This window comes from Eutrigla gurnardus (genome assembly GCF_963514095.1).
Source record: "Eutrigla gurnardus genome assembly, chromosome: 18".
Taxonomy (NCBI): domain Eukaryota; kingdom Metazoa; phylum Chordata; class Actinopteri; order Perciformes; family Triglidae; genus Eutrigla; species Eutrigla gurnardus.
The window spans coordinates 3,391,885-3,413,079 of NC_139929.1; the positions used below are offsets into that span (position 1 = coordinate 3,391,885).

Sequence of the window (21,195 nt, forward strand, 5' to 3'; positions counted from 1 at the left end):
GCTCTCGGAGACGCGGTCCGATCCATCTCTCTCGTGTAGAAATAAAAGTTCATCATAACCCCGCTGTGCTCAGAGATGACTTGAGATGGCGAGAGCACGGAGGCGAGGAATGGAGAGGGGGGGAGACGGGGGGGTGAAAGACAAAAATACAGACGGACAACGCAAGCAGATATTGGGAGGCTTGTCTTGTGGGGGGTCTTCTGGGCATGCCCCGGTGCTGACATCAGCAGAGCAACCTCCACGGGAGGAAGGGGGAACGGGGGAGGGGTGAGGAGGGAGGGGGGATAAGGATGGGGGGGGTACAACACTTGTAATCGGATCATTGGCTACAGCGGGTTGAGCCAATGTGATCAATAGAAACTGCACATGCAGCAGACGGGCTTTAATGGCCCTTAATCTCCATCAGGCCTGAACAGGAGGCGGGACAGGAAGTCACAGGAGCGACGGCAGCCTGCATCGCACTCAACCTGTACATACACACACACACACACACACACACACACACACACACACACACAGCGGAGTGTATAGACTGGTAACTCCCAGGACTCGGTGGCCAGCGTGTCACATCTCGTCCCGCTGCACCTTTTCATTTCATTTCAAATGCATTACATTTCAGAGCCTTTTTTCCATTCGGACGCCTCCCCCCCCCCCCCCCCCGCCATGCAACAAAAAAAAAAAAATACTCTGCTTTAGAAACGCACCGTCCTGGCAAAGGACGCGTTCCAACCTTTTGAATTTAATAAGCAGCCTGACCACAAGGGTGCTAGGATGCAGTCCGGTTATTAAGTGTGAATGATGGTGCTGAAGTGCAGCGCTCTTCTTTTATTCCTTTGGTTCCTTTTACTCATCTGCTCCGTAGATTAAAGATTCTCTCTCTCTCTGTGGACTGACAATAACCTGAAACCCGAGGGCAGAAAGCTGTAATCTGAATAACGTCGACCCATATATGCTCAGATGATCTCAGATAAGAGACCTTAGAAATCTCTTCTCTTTTGCATGTATTTTTTCTCCATTAGCCATATGCACTCCCTCTCTCCAGTAGGGTTTTAAAGCGCCATAAAACAGGATTGATGCAGCTGTCTGTCCTCGTGTCTCTTACCAGGAAGGAAGGCAGGAAATGCTGTAGTATCTCAGCTCCTCGTCACGCTGACACAACGAGAGCCATCCACTTAACGTTAGCGATGCACGGGGACAAACGTTTCCTCTCACCCCGAGGAGTTGCATCAACGTCGCGGCGCTCATTTGATAGGTGCTTCGTGTTGCCAGGAAACATTTTGAACAGATTAATAACCTCCGTAGGCCTTTATACATTACATAAGCATTTCATTTGTCCCGTGGTGATGAGTGCTCTCTCAGATTGCTGACTAACACACTGCATTAGTTATTCCCACTGTTGGAATAACATAAATCAAGTGAATGTAAAAGGGCTTAGTAAGTGAGTTGCCTCGTATTTACAGGATCTGTTGAAGTTGCACTCGTCGTCGTCGCTTCCAGTCGAGCAATTCGAACCCAGGTTTAATTGGTTTGCTGTTGATTTAAATCCCAATCGTCCCACGGGAACGTTACATACACAACCCTGCTTTAGAGGAAGACCAATTAATTAGGATTTTGCTACATAAGCTCAGTTTGTTCTTTGCATTCCCCTGATTGTACAACATGATGTCATCAAGGTTATCTGAGCTCAGATTGAAGTCCTCCTCCCTCTGTGTGTAACCATCATGTTTTTAGACTTGCTGCTTGGCTTTAAGTGCTTTTAGGGTTTGAAAGAAGTCAACAGTCGGCGTGTAATGAAAGACTTGCATCATGGGAAATGTAGGATTTGGATCTTGACCTATAAATGGGACTAAAAGTCAGGATATCTGCTTTGCTTTTGATAATTATTCCCTTTTGATTACTTTTTTTGTGTCTCTTCTGTGTCGCCTAACTTTATGGAAGTGCAATAAATTGATAGAGGACCCCTTTAATTTTTTTAAATTGGTTACTCTTCTAAAAGGCTGTGCAGAAATGTGAGATAAATCTAATCATGAGTTTTGGATGTCTTATTATCACCAAAACTGACTCAAAGTTGACGGCTAGTGAAGAGAAAATGGTGCTAAAAGCCCAAATTCTCTCATAGTTGTGAGAAATTAAGTATTGTTTGACAGTACATACATATGAAGTAAACGTGTTCATGCTCATGTATGTATATTGCCTGTTTGCCTTGTATGTCTGGCGCCTCCCTGTGGACATCAGAGACAACAACACCAAGATGTGCAGCAGAACCTCTTTTCTTTGTAATAACCCTGTAAATACAGACACAATCATAACATAACTATATGAGATGTGATATTGAGTAAAACCAGGCACATGTATTCATATAATAGTGTGATATTATTATTATTTGCCCACCTGCGTTAACAGAATTATAAAAAAGAAATAATGAGAAAATATTACACTGCAAACCCTAAATTCCTCTTCCGTTTTGTGCAGAAGTCTCTCCAGGTTTACATCCACATCATATCATTGTGTTCGGGCAAAACGCTCGGCGTCTACTTTCAGTTCACAGATAATGATATAACCATGGCAACAGAGACACCTCGGAAAAGGGCAGGAGGAAAACTTACTGTCACTACAAGTCCTATTGCATTGCATTAATCATTGTGGATGCATATATATATATATAGCAGCAGCAGCTATGCGTAGACACTTTCCCACACTGTAAAAACAATACTCATCAGCAAAGCAGACACAAATTAACTTGTTCTGATCGACGGCGTGTCAGTTAGTCATCAATAGGACTTATTTTCCTTTGCCAGGAGTTATTGAGTGATACGCCCGTGCTGCCCGGAGTGCAAAAAAAAACCCAAAAAACCTTCAAAAACATGGAAGAAGTGCCAACCCTGAGACTTGTCCTAACCTCGCCTTGAGCCGCGTGTTGATGAGCCTTCAGTGTGACTGAAACTACAAAGGCATTTCAGCTCACTAAGCAGAGGATGCTCCTTCTCTCTCATCTCCACTCAGCTGAATCCGTCTCCAGGAAGACATGATGGTGGTTAGAGGGGGGAGAGAGGAAAGGTTTGCTTGGCATTTTCTTGGAACAGCTTTGACCACTGTGGATGGAGGCCGTTAACCAGTTAGTTTGACCCCCAAACGGTAAAAAAAATATATTTTCTGTTCATGAAACAGCAAAAAAAGACATGAGAATAAAATGTTATCGTGCACTTGTAAAGTAAAAATCAACATATCAGAGGCCTCTAATTAAATAAGTGTTTTGCATAATTTGAGAGCAGTAATATAGAGGAGGAGGAGGGGGGATAAATGGTGTTTTCCCTGCTTAGTTTTGTGTTCGCAGAGGAAAAAGTGTGTCTTGGTTTCAAAAGGCCGCCTGCAACAAACCTGATGGATTCACAAATGAACATGCAGAGAGAAGTTGCAATCCAAGCCTCCGATGTTATAATTACAGCTCTTTCTTCCTCCTTGACAAACACAAAGAGGGATTTTCTCTCTCTCTCTCTCTTCCTCCACCTCTCACTTGCACAAGCTTGGCAAGCTGGCATTAATTGCTCCAAAAAAAAAAGCTGTGGAAGCACAACAAGTACTTCTCATCCTGGTATAATTGTGTCTGTAGGAGTTGGAGGGCTTGAGAAGAAAGGCGGCTTTGCTGGCTACAGGAAAAGGCTTTGTAGTGAGTCTTGAGAGCTGATGGATGTTTGTGGGAGGAGAAAAAACGTGATGTGATGGTGCCCTCTGGTGGACACACGGGGGAATTAAAGCTATTCATTCCAGGATGTAATAAATATATATGGGGGTAGTAATGAAAAAGTGTCCTTCGTGTTTGTGATAATAAAATCTCTCATTTAACAGCAGCCTCGGAGAGGACTTTGTAATGTAAATATATTTATATAATACATAACATCCACAATGTTATACACTCTTTTATTAATTATGATTACAGACTAGCTGCTGCAACATCTCCATATGTACTTCATAAATATGTATTTAAAACAGCTGACAGTAAATCCCACATATTGTATCATCACATAGTTTTTAGAGAATAATCACAGATTCTGTGTTAAAAATGAAATAAGTCCAGTTATTTTATGTTTCTATGGATCTTACATGTCGATCACAAAACTAAATCCTTGTTTATTAGCATCTAAGGAGAGATTCCTGATCATGTCTCTGAAATCACTTCACAAATATAAAGTACAAATACTTCTTTACTGTATTTAAGTAGAATTTTCAGGTATTTGTTCTGTACTTGAGTATTTGACAACTTTTTATTTGTACTCACTGCTTTTTAAAACAAATATGTGAACTTTCTCCTCATATTTTACAAACAGGCTCGTTCCTTCAGTTTTAATGCATTTGATGGATTATTATTTATACGACCTGAGATTCAGTTAGACTTGAAAAAGAAACAGCAAGTACAAATGTCCTTCATAGGGATACTTTTACTTTCTATTTTGTGTACATTTCAGAGCCTGTACTTTTTCATTATTACTCGAGTAAAGAAGTTGTATCAGTACTTTTTTGTTACCAGAGTCTGATTGAACATCTGAACTTCTACTTGAGTATAAAACTTTTGACTGTGGTGAAACTTTACAGACGTGTAGTTCAGATCGAAAATGAAGATCCTCCTTGTCAGTACTTACAACCTCTTTACACCCGTGGCCTGATTTGGCAACGTGTCTGGTTTGGGACTATTTTTATGCAATATTGGGTAATTTGAAGTTATATAAATGAAACTGTCTGAGTTTGGAGGGGAAATGTCGTGGCTTTAAAAGTCTGGAGATAGCTAGTTTTAATCGGTGACAATGTTTTTGGTTTATTTTGTAACTTGTTAAGGAAAGAATACAATATTTGCTTCTGAAATAGTGTAGAAGTATAAAGTAAATGTATGACCGTGTCCTTGTTATACTTTCCAATATCAGTCAACCCTGCAGTTTTACTGATATGAACTCATCTTCAGCTCTATATGATCTGTAACTACGTGCTCAAACCCTCTTTGCTCCAACACACTTCACTCATCGTCAGTAATGCGCTGCGATGCAAAGCAGCCGTGGAAACGGAGCCGTTGTATAATGCACTCACCATTTAGAGGCACAGATGCAAATAGAGTCTATATTTGAGTGTGTGATGCTGTGGTGTCGTGCATACATCTCCGAGGCAAACGAGTGGAAAAACACACACAAGAAGAAAACCGTGGTTTGAGCTAAACATGGATAATTTTTATTTAGCTAGTGAGTTACCTAGAGGAGAAAACTGTCACATCCTTGCAGTTGATGTCTTGCCGTTTTGGGGGGATCCCGGTCAAGCCAAGCAGGAGGGGGTGATGTGGGGATTCTCCCAAAAGTGCTTAAGAGTTGTTGAGGACAGACGAGTCTGATTGAGCCTGAGGTACGGTAGAGTACGTCGACATCACAGCCAAGGAGGCCACTGCTAGTTCTACCAGAGCAGCAGCTTTCTCCTCAGACAAATGCACTTCAGAATGACAGAATCACAAGAGAGAGAAAGAAACAAAAAAAAACAAAGATGTGCTCTGGCCGCTGCTTGCCAGCCTGCTGCATAATTGTAATATTTTGGTACACAAACAGATGCAGAAAAAGGAAGGGAAGCAGGTAGAGGGGAGGATACTGCCGTTGTTTTTCTCTATTATCCCACCCGTCGATCATCAAACCTCCGTCCGAACACAGATTCAAGTCAAAGATTAATTCATACACATCTTTAATTCTCTTCGAGGGGCTGGCGTCGCCTAACCAACATCCCAAACATTTGAGGCATTAAGAAAAGAAAAAGAAAAAATTACAAATAAGCCTGATGAAATCTTCTGACTACTTCTGTTAGTCAGTTAGTTGCTCACAAACGAAATCAAAGAAGAAGAAGAACAGAGTTAGAGAGTTAAGGGTGTCGGTAGAGGCCGTTTAGGAGGACTGAAAGTGCTTTAAAGACAAGAGTTCTCAGAGTGGGTTACGTTCTTGGTTTTCTCGTGAGACGGGAACACGGGGTTTTTTGATGCACCAGTCAACGGATACGGATGAGTCCATCTATTGTCATGTTCAAGTGTTCAGATGTTGTCGTCGTCGTCGTCGTCTTCAGCAGAAAGATTTTGTGAGAGCCTCCCCTCCTGGCGGCGAGGCAACATTTCATTTAAGGTCCTACATCATTAGTGTTGCAGTTCTATAAGAGAGCTTGCTTGAAGGTTACTGTTTATTTCTATTGCGCTCCTGGCGAGAGAGAGAGAGAGAGAGAGAGACACAGAGATGATCAGTAGATGTATCAGAAACAGCAAACAGAAACAACGGCTAAAAGCAGCATCTTTAGAAGATGTGACACTTGATTTTTGAGCTTCCTGAAGGTTTTCTAAGAGATTCTGATCAAACTGCAGAGATGAACGACGAAGCCATTTATGAAGGCGATCACTATTGATTGGACTTCTTAGAAGAGACGTATCCAATGAACGCCTTCATTGTGTCCATCTGCACTCACACCACTCTGCCAATCTCATTAATTACTTAGGATTTCTTTTTTGAGTCCATTCAAATGTGCTCTTTGAATTATACATATTCATTGTAGGAACCTTTTTTATTTTCTTACTAATTTCAACCTTAAATTAGAAAGTAAGTTGACAGTCAATTGGGGACTGATGTTGGAATATAATGTGCTGCTTAAAGTAAAATTAAAACATTTCCATTAGTTCAAACTATTTGAGAACAGCTGTGTCATCAGAAGTCTAAAACCAAATGCCTTTTCATGTTGTCTTGCTCCAGTTTGCACAGCTTGACTTAATACTTGAAATACTGGTTTAATTCCAAAAGCATAAAGATGCTTTGCATATTGTCTAAACATTATATTCCAATATAAACACAGTTTAACTCGACTTAATTAAGGACATCACAAAAAAAACATGCAAAAATAAAGTTATTTACAGAAAACAAATCTTATATTTAGGTATCATTCTCACTGTTGATATAGTGAGTTACACTACAGGCAGGATAACTAATCAATCATTAACGTAAGGATGCCATTACCTTCCATGTTCACTGTCAAAATAATTGAGCTACAAACCAAGAGTGTATCCAATATAAGAACAACAGAGATATGCACTAATCAAAATGTTTCCACTGCAGCCGTGACACTGAGCTCGTAGTAAAGTCAGCCGAACACAACATACATACTACAAAATGTTGTTAATCACAACACTCCTCAGATTTCAAATATTCGAAGTCATGTCGTGGATTAGAATTAAAGCGGTCCTCTTTGAGGGGTGGGTGTCCGTGTCGGTGGTCTGGGAAAAGCCCCCGTTAAGACCAGTGTAACTCTACCCCCAGAATAGCTGCTCAGACTGGGCTGTGGCTCCGGGGACCGCATATGATATTCACCCCGACTCGGCGTCAGCTTCCTTATTATTACTATCCAGAGGAAAGGAAGGAGCTAACCTCGATATTGGATTTGCCAAATTAGTGATACATATAAAAAATCCATTTAGATCAGAAGTTATTTTTAACGCAGTTGCACTTTGGGGAAGGTGTTACAGCGCAGGTAGCAGCTTTTTGACACCTCTCGAAGTTGGGGAAGGACAGGCCAAACAATGGAGAACAATTAACCTTGTCAGGCGGAGGAGGGCGAGGCCTCCGCTGGGCCGATCCTGTCATGTAGGAGGTCGGGGGATACAAAATCAGCACAGCGCAACGCCAGATGAAACAGCCTTTCTACTGACAGGTTGTTTTCAGAAGCCTGAAAACATTGACTTGAAATATTTATGAGAAAGTAACCCGGCGCATATTAACAAGGTCAGCAGAGAGGAGTCAATACAGCATCAATGGAGCACCGGCAGTGGAGGAGTTGGAGAGAAGGATGAGGAGGGGGGGTTCTTAACGCAATTAGATTAGCATACTGGTGGATCTAAGAATGGATGCTGCCGGTGATAACATGTCATTCTCTCCTCGGAGAAACGGCAGCAGCAGCATCCCACAGAGCTTCTACCACTTACACCAACATTTGCGGCGCACCACTGTTATTACCGCCAAACATATTTTAGTTTCCCCTCGGAGGCTGCACGCTCGCACCGCGTGACCTTTTCAGAAACTACGAGCTCGCAGACAAATGTAATAACGCATTTTGCTGTCTCTTCTTTTGCGAACTGTGCCGACCTCGGGAGGCGCGCTGCAGCCGGTCTGCAGGCCGAGGGCTTATGTTGTTAAAGACTAGTAAAGCATGAGGAGCCTGTGGCGAGCAGAGAGGCTTGGCGTTCAAAGGCAGAGATCAGAGCCTACATCTGCCTTTGTCTGGGAGAAGGAATGCCAGGAATGTGGGCTATTTCAGGAAATCTCTATGCTAACTCCACTTGGGGGCAAATCCACCCGAGCTCAACGGGCACAAGGTGGCTGATGAGGAACCAGGTTTTTTTTTCTTTCCCCTCAACCCGCCTGTGAGTAACCGCGGGGTGTCAATCTGCTGACGGGCCTCTCTGGGAACTTCCAGTTACACCAGACTGCTGGTTCAGCCACAGGATGTTACAACCTCCGCGTGAGAGCAGGTGGAACAAGATCAGCTGATTACAGTGTGACTGCAGCCTGTAGCGGTGCCTCCGTGAAAGTTACCTTCTATTGAAATGAAACACATGTGTGTGTCGATGTGCTTATCTCACCTTTCTCAGAGCCTCCTCCTCTTCCTGACGTTTCTCATAATGTGCAAAGTCATCAAAGATTGAGGTGGTATGCTTGTAAGTGGCGATAATTTTGAGCACTTGTTTGGCCTTCTCCAGAGGCACTTCCTGAGTGTCCCTGGAGTTGGTCACGGGCTTGTTGTCATTGTTCTCCAGCCGGATGTGTCGCAGCTGGTTGTTGGGCACGTCTTTGATGAACGCCCACTTCACCTCAAACTTGCCCTTCCACTTGTCCTGAGACCAGACGCCCGCGTAGGCATTGTAGTCCACCGGGGAGCGCATCTCGGCCACGCCGCAGAAGTGCCCGCTGCCGTTGACGCTGAACAACAAGTACAACGGGCCCTTGTTGCCCAGTGAGCGGTAGGCGCCGTCCAGGCGCTTGTTGCCGTGTTCTGTGCTGCACCAGATAGAGTACTTGATCGAGCGGTGGATGTCGTCTTCAGAATAGCTTTTGATTATGAAAACGCGTCCATTTTTCAAGTTCCAGTCAAAGTCTTTGGGGTTGTAGTTGTTGAGGGCGCGGAGCTTCTCCAGCACGGGGTGCACCTCTCCGGAGCAAGGGGAGGCACTCAGCGGGACTCCCCCGCCCAGTCCGAACGCCTCACCCCGGTTCCTGGGAGCCACCCAGCGGTTGGGGGGTGGACCCGGCTGCTGGGGTTGTTGCTGATGAAGGGCCTGCGGGGGACCAGGTTGAGAGGAGAGGTGCATGTGGGGGTTAGGGGGCATAGCCTGGGGGTGTTGGGGGGACTGGAGAGAATGGAGCTGGAAGGGCTGGTGTTGGTGTTGGTGTTGGGGCTGGTGATGGGGCTGGTGATGGGGCTGGTGTTGATGTTGGTGTTGGTGTTGATGTTGGTGTTGAGGCTGCGGGGGCAACGGGTTCTGCAGTAAGGGCTGGGGCTGAGCTAGGAGAGGCTGCTGCACCATAGCCTGGGGGGGCATCATAGTCTGGGCTAACGGAGGCTTGTTCATTGAGCCCTTATCGTCCCAAGTACCAATGTTCGTATTGTGCTTTATGGGAGGTGGGGGAATGGCACCTCCCCCCATCCCCATGTTGGCTTTGGGTTTGACCTTGGGCTGTGGCTTGGCCGGCTTCTTGGCAATGGCTGCCCAGGAGGCAGGTTTAGGTGCGGATGAGCTGACAGACGGAGGGAGGCTATTGGCTGCCATGCTGCTCATACCTGCTGTGCCACCCAGGGGTGAGCCCACGGTTTTAGTGACAGCTGCCACCATGTCCGTACCCAGTTTTAACCCCGTCATACCTTGCTCTATGCTGTTCAGCACCGGGACTTTGCTGAGCTGGGTGTCACTCCCGAAGCCCGCCTGTCCGTCCGTGATAGCCCGACCCAGCGAGCTGGGGGCGTACCCGTAGCTGTTGCTGTAGACCGAGGTCTGCGTGGACTGACCCTGAGACACGCTGGTACCCCAGGTGGAGAAGTCCGCGTTGCCGGGGAAGAAGTTGAAGCCGTGCTGGCCCAGGAAGGGAGGGGTGTTCCCCAGGGCGCCCGGCTGGCCGAACACGCCGTCGGGGATGAAGTGCGGCTCGCCATTGCTCATCTGTCCATAGGTGGTTAGGTAGGGCATGGGGGGGTCTCCAGCTGTGGACCAAGCGGCCTCTCCCAGGGAGTAAGGGAAACCAATGGATGGAGCATAGTAGCTGGGCATGTAGGGGTCAGACATTGGTGGATAGTTGTTACTCTGTGTGGCATAGGGAGAGGCAACACAATTAACAACATGTCACAAGTAGGAACTCACAATAATTATGCTACTAATCTGTCCATAACGAGGTTATAGTATAGTATTGTGGTATTTGTATGATGTTACCTGATTTGTCTGGCCGCTTAGATAAGGCTCGAAATCATCATCATTCACACCATCCTTTTGATGCATTGATCCGTTTTGCACTGAGGTTGGAAAAAAAAAAAAAAGAAAGTGTATGCGAGCCACAAATGTTTCCGGCTCAAAGATGTCATCAACTCATTATGTGTTTTAGTAATGGTGCTGAAATCTCAAACCAATCTCGGTGTTGGGTAACGATATAAATAAATAAAAACAACACACAATCAAGAGACAATTCAACCACTGGGAAGCTGCAGCTCAGGGCTTCAAAGCAGAGCCCTGAGTAAGCAGATAGCATGTTAGCTCGTTTTAAATCCAGGTAAAGGAAAAAACAGGCGGTGCCACCACATTTTATCATCAGGTATATATATTTTTTTAAAGTCTTACCTTTATTTCCTTGTCCTTTAGGTCTCTGAAAGAATTAGCAGAACAGAAGAGGGGGGGAGGAGGGAAAAAGGAGATGTTGTCAGATCACGACAGGAAACGAGAAGCACACACACAGAGAGCAGGCTGCAACCTACGTGAATAAATAAAACAGTATAATGTAGCAACCATAGTAGCCCGGATGTAAACGTTTAAAGATTAGCTTCGACATCCAGTAACTAAACGGTGCCGCATTGGCAACCGGCTACAGCCAGAGTCGGTTTGGTAACACAGTCGGCCTACATTACAGCTAGCAGCTACCACACACACATACACACATATATATATAGAGAGACTCATTTTTTTTTTAGCCTGTTTTGAGCCGGGGGGTTGTTGTTTTTTTATCTGGCAACACGGATCAAACTGTTGTCGGCAAAGTTGTTTTTTTACAGCAACCGTTTCCGCTGTCAAATACACGAACCTGATCGACGGTGGTCGCAGACATCCTCCGGGAAACCGACACTAGATAGCTGTGTGTGTGAGACTGTTCCCCCCCCCTGTCTCTCGCTCTCTCCCTATATCTCTCTCTCCCTCTCTCTCTCTCTCTTCACTTCTCGGCGCTTTTTCCTCGCCTCTCTCGGGTTGCCCAATCCGCTCCGTAACGGTTACAAGGCGGCGTTTTTTTTTTTTTTCTTTACCCTGCCGACGACGATCCGCTTCTTCTTCTTCTCGTCGGTACAAACGGCGACTTTGCTTCTCTGGAAGGGGGGGGGGGGGTAAAAGCCGTTGGTTTGCCGTTTGTCAGATCCCTACACACGGGCGGTCTTTTAGCAGTCAAATCTGAACTGCTTAGTGTCTCACTGGAATATCCCGTAAACCATTTTCCACAATGGCGGATAGGCTTTTTTTTTTTTTTTTTTTTTTAACTCCCGCTTCCGTTCCGTTCCGCTGCTCCGTGACCTTCCGCCTGTGACGCTCTGAGTCATGTTACAAACTGACACTTCACATGACGGTCACAAACACACAACAGGTTCCCTGTTACTTAGTCTACATTATATTCCCTATTATTATTATGATCCTATCTGATATTTAAATAACAACAATAACAAAAAATAACACAATGTAAAATGCATATGATGATGGCATATACTGCAGCCTACGACAGATTAAATGTAAAGTAATCAAAGCACACGATGAGCAGAACAGGGAAATATTGTAACAGATGTACTATAATTAATCCCAGCTGTATATAAAGTATAAACAAACTACAACATTAAATGTTATACATCAATACTAACAATCTAATAATATCACATAGTCCTACAATACACTCACAGGAGCCATTTTGAATGCAAGATTCACACTTTTTTATTATATTAATTATTGTTTTACAGTGTGGTATTATGTTGCTAATGTAAAGGATGTGGATATTTGTTTCAATGCTGCCTATGATATTAAGTATAAAACACTCTCGTGGGCTACATTGAATAGAGTCAAATAGAAATGGTGTTAAGTAGTGTTAGTAATTATTTTTGGTTTGTGCAAAAATGCTTGATGGAATATAACTGCAACATTTAATCGGGTACCACACTTCAGCAGAGTTTGGGGTGTATATATACTACATTTTCTGCCACTTTAAACGTTTTTTCGACTGCCAGCTGTAGTAACTAGTTTTGCATACAAAGCACATGTGGAGAGGATGATAAGATGTTCTAAATTAAAACGCTCAAGCTGTGAGTGGTGCACATAAAATCAGCTACAACGTTAAAAATGCTGCACAAACAGATGTGTATCGATCATATTTATTAAATAATGTTATAATACAACAGTGACCACATCTATACTTTGACTTAAGTTCTGAATGAACTGTCGTATCGCTTTTTTAATTACTTCTAGGGTCTGAATGCTTCCACCACTGCTGCACAGAGCTTTTGCTTGAGGGAAACGAGAGTCCGCTACTCTCGCGATACTTCCTCAGTGGATCGCGGGGAGCAGTATGGCTGCCGTCGCGCTGAGGTCCTGTCGCAGAGGACTTTCACATATTTCCAGTAATGGAGGGCTCGCAGCTTTGTCTTCGCAACGCCTGGAAGGTTTGTTTCAACTATTCGCTTCGGCCGCCATTAATTTAACAACTTGGGAGCGTCACAGGAGGGCATTTAAACGCGGGGAAGGGGGGTGTGGCTGGCGCAGAATGCGTCGACTTAAAACATTTAGGGCACGCAAACGCTGCGGTGTTTTTTTAGTTGTCTTTCTAGCGCTTTTGAATATTTTTTTTTAGCGCCGTCAACGTTGATTCTCGCATTAGCTTACTTGAAGTCACTGCGACATAACTTAGCCCTGAAATAGTTATGTAACTACACCTTTAGTCGTTTTGATTAATAAAATATTATCCATGTGGCGTTTGCGTCCACAGAATCCCTATCTTATTAAAATGGGGATTTTGTGACGTGTTTGTACGATGTTGTTTTTTTTCCAACTCGGCCACCGTACCGCAGGTGAGTCATTTACATAACACGCTTGGCCATGACATACTGTTTGCTTGTGTCAACCTCAGGGTTCAGGAGACACAAGTCCTCAGTCCAGTATGCTGCACGACCGGACCTTCCCAAGCTGGCCTACAGAAGGGTGAAGGGGAAGAGCCCAGGGGTGGTCTTCCTGCCGGGGTACGGCTCCAACATGAACGGACAGAAGGCTGAGGCGCTGGAGGAGTTCTGTAGGTCACTGGGGCACTCATACCTTAGGTAAGTCACCCCAAAACACACTGCTTCAGAGGGTACAGTGCTAAAAGTGCAGAATAAATCAGATTTAATAGACAGACCTCATACATGCAGCGTTTCTCATTTTTAATCTGTAAACCCAGAATCAGCAGCAATACCTCCAAAACAAACTGGACTCTTAGAGCTCCTAAAACCGAACACAGATTATCCTAAATGCATTTCAGCTTTAAATTAAACACAGAAACTATAAACACACTCCTACAATATATGGATAAATAATACGAAAAAGGATTTCAATTTCTGTGGCACAGCTGCTGAAAATCCACGTTCACCAAATAATTAAGTTACAATATATATTTATGTATAACTGAATTGCAATATATTTTGTGGCACTGTCAAAAAAAAGGATACAGGAAACTGGAAGAACTGGACTTAGTATAAATAATAGATTAAATTGTGTTTGATTTTTGCTTCAGAAGTAGTGTTAAGTAAGATAAGTGCACACACATTTAAGTGGGTTTGGTTCTGGAAAGTGCATTTCTTCTTGCTTAAAACGCAAAGTGCCTTTTGAACCGAGACTCTACAAGTAGTTCTAATTTCATTACCATCATTTATTTCAGCAGACCAGCTCTGTTCAATAGTATTCTATTTCTAAATTGCTTTGATGATGATGCAGCAGCTGGCAACGACAGAGAGGCCATACCTGCCAATTAATTATGGGGTTCTTCTCAAGTTTGAATTAATCATTTAAGAATTTTCCATTCCAAACCTCTCATAGTCTCCCTCTTTGATGATTGGGTATAAAAGCACATGGCTCTGAATACTGAAAACCCTTGTTCAGTGTAGTATATAACTCATTCACTGTACTGCATAATGTCTAAAAAAACAAACTAACCTTGTCCTTGTGTCTTGTCTGTATCTTACCCTCTGACACCCACGGCCATGGGCTGTTCTATTTTTGTTTTCCCAGGTTTGACTACACTGGACATGGGGCCTCAGAGGGGGTGCTATCAGAAGGGACCATCGGGACCTGGAAAAAAGACGTCCTTTACGTGTTGGATGAGTTAGTAGAGGGGCCACAGGTGAATATAGCTAGTAATGTATGAACTTATAGGAAACCTTGCCCTTATTCATAAATCCAGATACACATATTGGTCATCGTTTAACTGCTGTATACAAGAAACACATTCCCAGTGTCTACCACTGGCTTCAAGTTTCCACTGCCTGCTTGTATAAGTTGCATACTGGACCACGACTGGTACGTTCACATGTTGAACTCAGGTTTTAGTTGAGCACAGAGAAACTTTGTCAGATGGATGTGAAAGCAGGACTCTGGTGTCAGACTCTTCACAGAGAAGCTCACACATCTGAGTGAAATCACAATTAGCAAAACACTTTTTTTTGGAGCGATAGGGTTCTTTAAATGTTTGTACTTTTTTGTTTTATGATCATTATCAAGCGATATAATTACCTCCTATAAAAACCTGATCTTGCACCTAGCAAATTACCACGAGGAAGTGATTTATTAGAGAGCCAATACAAATAATCATTAATAAAACTGGTATAATTCAAATGCATTCAACCTCAAATATTGCATGTTCCACTATGCCTCCACAAGATGGCAGTGTGGTACAACATTTATGGTATCATGACTCCTCCACGCTAGGATTATACAGCGTGAGTCTGGTGGTAACAGAGTGTTTTTAATGGGTTTTATTCATCAGTTGTTCAGCTGATTTATAGTCTTTTTATGGTGTTTTTGCGTACTTGTAGATACTGGTGGGTTCCAGTATAGGTGGTTGGTTCATGCTGCTGGCAGCCATTGCAAGACCAGAGAAGATAGCAGCACTGGTGGGCATCTCCACGGCCGCTGATCACATGGTCACCGCCTTCAATGCTCTGCCTCTGGAGGTAGGAACGAATAATATTATCTCATCTGTTCTCTTTATTTTGGGGATTTTGTGTGCAATCATTTCATGGTTTGTCTACGTTTGAATGCACAGACACGCAAGGAGTTTGAGGAGAAGGGGGAGTGGACGGTTCCCTCCAAGCACTCGGAGGAGGGCGTTACCAAGTTCAGCATGGACTTTCTGAAAGAGGCCGAAAACCACCGTGTGCTCCAGAGCCCCATCCCCATCACCTGTCCCGTGAGGCTCATCCACGGCCTCAAAGACGAGGACGTCCCCTGGCACATCTCCATGCAAGTCGCCGAGCGCATCCTCAGCCAGGACGTGGACGTCATCCTCCGGCGCCACGGCCAGCACCGCATGTCCGATAGGGACGACATCAAGCTCATGGTCTACACCATCGACGATCTCATAGACAAGCTGACCACTCTGGTCTGAGTGAGGGACGGGGGAGGGAGCTCGAGGGGGTTGCTGGGATAAGGAGAGAAGGACTGTTTACTGGGAAGTCGAACCCTCAAGACATTTACCAAACAATGGCATGTTTGTCTGCCAAATATCCCCTTTTATCCATCTCTGTTCTCCTCCCCGTACTCCATCTGTCACTTCAGCATGCCGTTACAGTGCAGGCTACTTTAAAAGGGAGCGTCCCTGTTAGCTGCTCCCTTTATATCTTCAGGTTGCATTTGTATGTTCCAGGTTATTATTATATGGAGTGTCATGTTGACCGTTGTCGGGTCTGCTGTTGCTGCTGTCCCCCCCCCTGCCGCTGTTCTTATTGTTTGACAGTTCCCCCCCCTTCCCTCTTTACTTAGATGCATAGTTTTCCTGTGCCTTTTTTACTCACTTTTCACCCGTTTTGGCCAATAAAACCTCTGCACACTCGAGTGCAGGTCTCATTCTGTTACCACGACTAACACAACATAATAAACTCACGAATAAAATAACGAATTAAAACACAGAGCTGTTACTAAAAAAAATTGTTGGAAAGAGCTTAATTACAGAAAAGTATCTTAATGTTTCTCTTATAAAAGTTTTACATTTAAAGTGTCAAACCTCAGCTCAAATCTTAATGATTGTGAATTTGATTTAAAAGGGTACCGGTATTTCATAATCAGGACGGTTCTGTTGTAAACAGAAAAACATTGAACAGAATTGCAATTATCCAATTAAGTCAGGCTTCAGATATGCAAGGTTTATTTTTGCAAGCAACATATTGTGTTATATGACTCCCCATTACCCGTTAGCCATTAAGCACAGAGAGAGGCTTTCTGAATGGACTGTTGATTATTAACATGTAGTTGACCACTATAGCTGCTCTATATGCTCAATGGGGCGAGAACCACTCTCTCTCTCGGCTCCACTTAACGGCGACCTTTTAACTCGCTGGCTGAGATATGGAGGCAGTTTAGTGTGTGTGTCAGAAACTGAAATCAAACATCAATTTATGGGAGCAGGCGGTTAGAATACAAGCAGAGGAGATGGAGGGTGGGCTCCCCTCGGTGTCGTTTTTACATAAAGCATATTTGTGTGGCACGGATCAATGTGTTTGTAAGTACAGTAGACGCGTTGTCCAATACAAGGCAGCGTACTTAACACATTAAATCTCAGCACTGTAACAAACAACGACCAAGTCTTAGATGTTGTCTTGTTTAGAAGCCAAATAAAATATGTGTAACGAGAACATGAGCAGTCACACAAACTACCAGATTATTGTGTTTAAAGGGGAATTTGAAATTGCATCCAGTGGGTTGATTTTTATTTATTTATTTTATTTAAATAGAGAAGTAAATAAATGTGGCACCACCGTGTGTTGGGGGTGGGTTCGGTTTGCTGACCTAAAGCTGAGCTTGCACTAACTGACCACTGTCCGGAAGCGGTGTCACGTCGCATTCTGTGCCGAGAGTCTCCAGGGAGTGGAAACTCCCCCCCCCCACCCCACCCCACCCCACCCTCCTCGGCAGCCCGCATATAAAAACGAGTGACCCGCCCCTCCCGGACTCATCCGGATCCAGAACGTCCCGACGACGCGCCTCCTCTGCGCTTCATGGATGCTTCAGCAGTTCAGCATCCTCAGTCCTGCCCAGCTCAGCGGAATTAACACATCCCTCTCCTCCTCCTCCTCCTCCAGTAAGTCCAGTCTTCATCGAATAAACACCAGCTTTTGCGTGCATGACATGCGGGATGTGATGATGTGTCGCAGCTTGTGCGCGAGTTTTGCGCAGTTGCGTTTTGGGTTTTTGTTGAAACGTGCGTGTGTTTTTGTAACGATGTCTGATGACACAGATGACGCGACTTTCTTTGAATTGTCTGCATTTGAGTGACAGATTTGAATAAACTAAAGACCTTTAACTCAAACCTTTAATGCGGCACGTAGGGGGGGGGGGGGGTGACGTAATTTAATTAACTGTAGTGCAGGGTAAATATAGAAGCCTTGTGGGCTTATATTGCCAGAGTGCATGCTTTTGAACAATGCAAACTTTGTGCCATAAATTCGATTATTCTCTTCGTGACGACTACATGGAGGTCATACTTCCATCATCATCTCCTCCAGCGCATCACTGCACACAGCGTGCCGGAAACTGGCGTGACCGTTACCATAGCGACGGAAGGGGTTGTCCCCGTCCGGGACGGCTTCCATGGACCACACCCTTCCTGCTACAGACCCCACAGATGCGCCTATGGGCGGCCTGCTGGGAGACCTCTTCTTCACACACTGAGATTGTTTATAATAGTGCTCTTATGTTATAGTAAGAGTTTCATTATAAACAAATTAAATATGATTATTTATGATCCTAATGCCATTTAATGGGGATACAAATCAGTTACAAAACACTTAAATACCACAACAGGTATATTATAGCAGCATCGTGGTAATGTTAGTGTTTTTTTTGCAGTTTGTGAGAGATTAATACAGCCCCATGTGTTCTCCTCAGGGCTTCTACACACTCCATAATAAGATCATCCTCATGGCGAACCGAGGGCCCAGCTACGGACTGAGCCGAGAGGTGCAGGAGAAGATCGCCCAGAAGTACGACCCGGACCTGGAGCAGCGGCTGGTGGACTGGATCCTGGCACAGTGTGGAGGGAACCTGGAGAAGCCGCAGACGGGCAGAGAGAACTTCCAGAAGTGGCTGACGGATGGAACGGTGAGCGGCTGCACGGACCCGAACTCAAAATAGAAGTTTGCAGTGAATTATTTAAGCTCCATGACAGAGCCTCTGTAAGATTTAAAGAAACCATGATGAAGAAAAAAGGCTAAAATACTGGCTATATGTGCCCTATATAGTAGATAATATTAGTCTGCATTTAAAGTGTTGAGATAGTATATCTGATAACTGGAATAATAAACCATAATCATCATTCCAAGCTGAAAGAGGGGTGACAGAAAGAGGAGTTTAGAATATTCTTTTAGCAAACTAAAACTGTGGAAGGGATTCCACGCTGAAGATTCTTAGTATAAGACTAAAACAACAATTAATAATAAAATGCAACCTGATTAAAGCTTATCTTCTAACTTGACACTCCGACGTTAAAAGTTGTCTAGCTCCATTTTTTTTAAACACAGGAATCAAACACATTTTAAATAATTGTATTTTCTTTATTTATGCAGGGAAACATTATTATATGTTATATATTATTTGAAAGGATCTCATCAGTTATAATCATCACATCCTCATCCTATTCATACACTTACTTCACCAGTAAGTTACTCAACAGGCAATAATGCATTGCAGCCATGAATCATATCAAATTTCCGCTGACGGAAAGGATCACAATTATAACTAGTATGCGTGCTCACACATAGAGCTGTGACCTCCTCTGCTCAGATCCTCTGCAGGCTTATAAACAGCCTTTATCCGAGGGGGAAGGAGCCCATCAAGAAGATCGCAGAGACGCAGATGGCCTTCAAGCAGATGGAGAAGATCTCCCAGTTCCTGCAAGCAGCTGAAGCTTATGGAGTCACCACCACTGACATATTTCAAACTGTGGACCTCTGGGAAGGTGATTATTACCTGTGAGGGAAACATTCATTCATTTGTATGAGGATACTCAGTTGTTTTTTGTTGTTCTGGCTGTAGGAAAGGACATGGCAGCGGTGCAGAGAACTCTCATGGCTCTGGGGAGCGTCGCCGTCACCAAGGACGACGGCCAGTACAGAGGTGACCCCGACTGGTTCCACAGGTAAGGAGAGGAGGAGCTTCACATTTTGCATGATTGCTCGGTGTGCCTCTACCTCACCCTGTGAATGTCCCCCCCCCTGTAGGAAAGCCCAGGGGTATCGGCGAGAGTTCAGCCAAGAGCAGCTCCGCCAAGGTCAGAGCCTGATCGGCCTGCAGATGGGCAGCAACCGCGGGGCTTCCCAAGCCGGCATGACGGGCTACGGTATGCACCGTCAGATCATGTAGACCACTTACTAACTAACCTCCCGTCGCTTCCCACCTTATTTTCTACTAATCCCACCAAAGTCGTAGCCCTCACATCCTTTCCAGCACCTGCCACGTTGCTGCTTTCCCAAAACAGTGTTATGTCTTAAAAAAAACAAAAAACAAATGATGTCAAAATGCTGTAGATCTTCCCTCGTGTTGCTCTCTTCCCTTTCTCCATGTAATGTCCTCCCTCTTTGTTTACTTTCCAAGTCCAAAAAACAATGACTTAATGTGGAACATCAATTTAGCCTTGTGGAAAATTAAAGATGACAAATCTGTTTTCAAAAGAAGCCATCAGTGTTATTCACAGTTTTGAATCTGAAATACTGTAAACCGCTGTTTAAATATGCTGTATGCCTTTTGTTTGTTTCCATCCAGTCAGTGTTTTAGTTTGATCTGTTACTCTGTACTTAATTAGCCTTAAACCTAATGGAAGTCAATGACCGACGACGTCTCCACTATCTGGTCTGAAGACTTGTTGCAGGATCCGTCTGTAGCCAAATCAGCCTCACGTGCCTGGTTTACGGGACTGCAGAGACCGGGGTCCTAATGCATTGGCCTAAAAACATAAATTAGTTTTATTCATTCTGAGTCATGCCCTCGTTGTTATTCGTTTGTTAGATTATATATTTGTCGACGACGTGCAAATGTGCAGCAGCTGACGTGTACGACGGTGAAGTTTCAGTTTCTCATGTGAAGACATTGCTTGAATGTGCACTTTTATGTAGTGTCATGTTTATATTTTTTAAATCTATTTATATCTGGAGGCTTGTGAGAAGACGTATTTAAAAAAATAAATGAAGAATGTGAATATATTTGTGTCAGTCTGTGTCTCACACACACATGCTGGGTTTCTTGGTAACTGAGTCGTCGGATGTTTTTGCTTTTTTTTTCTTATCTTGGTTTTATGTTCCAGCTCCTCCCTTGCGCCCATCCCTCCTGCTTCTCCTCACTGTACACAATCTAATAAAAGGGCAGCATACTGATCGGTTTTCGGTTCCTCCATGAAGCTGAGTGACCTTTAGTAAGAGATTTAACCCCTAGCTGGTGCAGAAACGCTGTTTAATAGCTGATCTTATTGTGGAGGGCGGAGCAAAAACAAATCATTCTAAACTTCTCTTTTTCTTTTTTTTTTTGCACAGCTTTTATCCTCGACTAATCAGTGACTCGATGTCCACTCTAAACCAATTAGCATTAAGAATCCGTCGTTGAGACAACGTCTGAAGGGCACTGTCATGAAGATAAGCAGAAACCTTTATCTAAAGCCTTCTAGTTTGGCTTCGGACCACGAAAGG

General features: G+C 44.1%; 3 protein-coding genes across 4 annotated transcripts; 2 read left to right on the forward strand and 1 right to left on the reverse strand.

The window, feature by feature from the left end:
- Nucleotides 1–5,191: 5,191 nt before the first annotated feature.
- ythdf3 (YTH N6-methyladenosine RNA binding protein F3) lies at nt 5,192–11,910 on the reverse strand. 2 transcript variants are annotated; one of them, XM_084033728.1, is made up of 5 exons: nt 11,548–11,910; nt 10,874–10,898; nt 10,472–10,551; nt 8,633–10,345; nt 5,192–6,209 (listed from the first exon to the last, which is right to left on the reverse strand). In XM_084033728.1, the coding sequence occupies exons 3-5, from the start codon at nt 10,535–10,537 to the stop codon at nt 6,186–6,188; spliced, it is 1,803 nt and encodes a 600-aa protein (XP_083889854.1). In that variant the 5' UTR covers nt 10,538–10,551; nt 10,874–10,898; nt 11,548–11,910; the 3' UTR covers nt 5,192–6,185. The 2 variants fall into 2 exon arrangements, with proteins under 2 accessions (XP_083889854.1, XP_083889853.1); XM_084033727.1 differs by lacking the exon at nt 11,548–11,910 and adding an exon at nt 11,331–11,529.
- An 871-nt stretch (nt 11,911–12,781) lies between these two features.
- abhd10b (abhydrolase domain containing 10, depalmitoylase b) lies at nt 12,782–16,357 on the forward strand. Its single transcript, XM_084033732.1, has 5 exons — nt 12,782–12,939; nt 13,404–13,590; nt 14,537–14,648; nt 15,340–15,477; nt 15,570–16,357. The coding sequence occupies exons 1-5, from the start codon at nt 12,846–12,848 to the stop codon at nt 15,909–15,911; spliced, it is 873 nt and encodes a 290-aa protein (XP_083889858.1). The 5' UTR covers nt 12,782–12,845; the 3' UTR covers nt 15,912–16,357.
- A 2,033-nt stretch (nt 16,358–18,390) lies between these two features.
- Nucleotides 18,391–20,711, forward strand: tagln3b (transgelin 3b). The gene is made up of 4 exons (XM_084033737.1): nt 18,391–18,619; nt 19,301–19,475; nt 19,553–19,655; nt 19,738–20,711. The coding sequence occupies exons 1-4, from the start codon at nt 18,392–18,394 to the stop codon at nt 19,877–19,879; spliced, it is 648 nt and encodes a 215-aa protein (XP_083889863.1). The 5' UTR covers nt 18,391; the 3' UTR covers nt 19,880–20,711.
- The last annotated feature ends 484 nt before the right edge of the window (nt 20,712–21,195 follow it).

Excerpts from the sequence above, each read along its gene's own strand:
- ythdf3 (XM_084033727.1), bottom strand. The coding sequence starts at position 11,354 with ATGTCTGCGACCACCGTCGATCAG. Across the intron at positions 10,899-11,330 it reads CTGCGACCACCGTCGATCAG|AGACCTAAAGGACAAGGAAA; the intron begins GTTCGTGTATTT and ends TAATTCTTTCAG. Across the intron at positions 6,210-8,632 it reads AGGAGGAGGCTCTGAGAAAG|GAGCGCAATAGAAATAAACA; the intron begins GTGAGATAAGCA and ends CTCTCTCGCCAG.
- abhd10b (XM_084033732.1), top strand. The coding sequence starts at position 12,846 with ATGGCTGCCGTCGCGCTGAGGTCCTGTCGCAGAGGACTTTCACATATT. Across the intron at positions 12,940-13,403 it reads GTCTTCGCAACGCCTGGAAG|GGTTCAGGAGACACAAGTCC; the intron begins GTTTGTTTCAAC and ends TGTCAACCTCAG. Across the intron at positions 15,478-15,569 it reads TCAATGCTCTGCCTCTGGAG|ACACGCAAGGAGTTTGAGGA; the intron begins GTAGGAACGAAT and ends TTGAATGCACAG.
- tagln3b (XM_084033737.1), top strand. The coding sequence starts at position 18,392 with ATGTGTTCTCCTCAGGGCTTCTACACACTCCATAATAAGATCATCCTC. Across the intron at positions 19,476-19,552 it reads AACTGTGGACCTCTGGGAAG|GAAAGGACATGGCAGCGGTG; the intron begins GTGATTATTACC and ends TTCTGGCTGTAG. Across the intron at positions 19,656-19,737 it reads GACCCCGACTGGTTCCACAG|GAAAGCCCAGGGGTATCGGC; the intron begins GTAAGGAGAGGA and ends CCCCCCCTGTAG.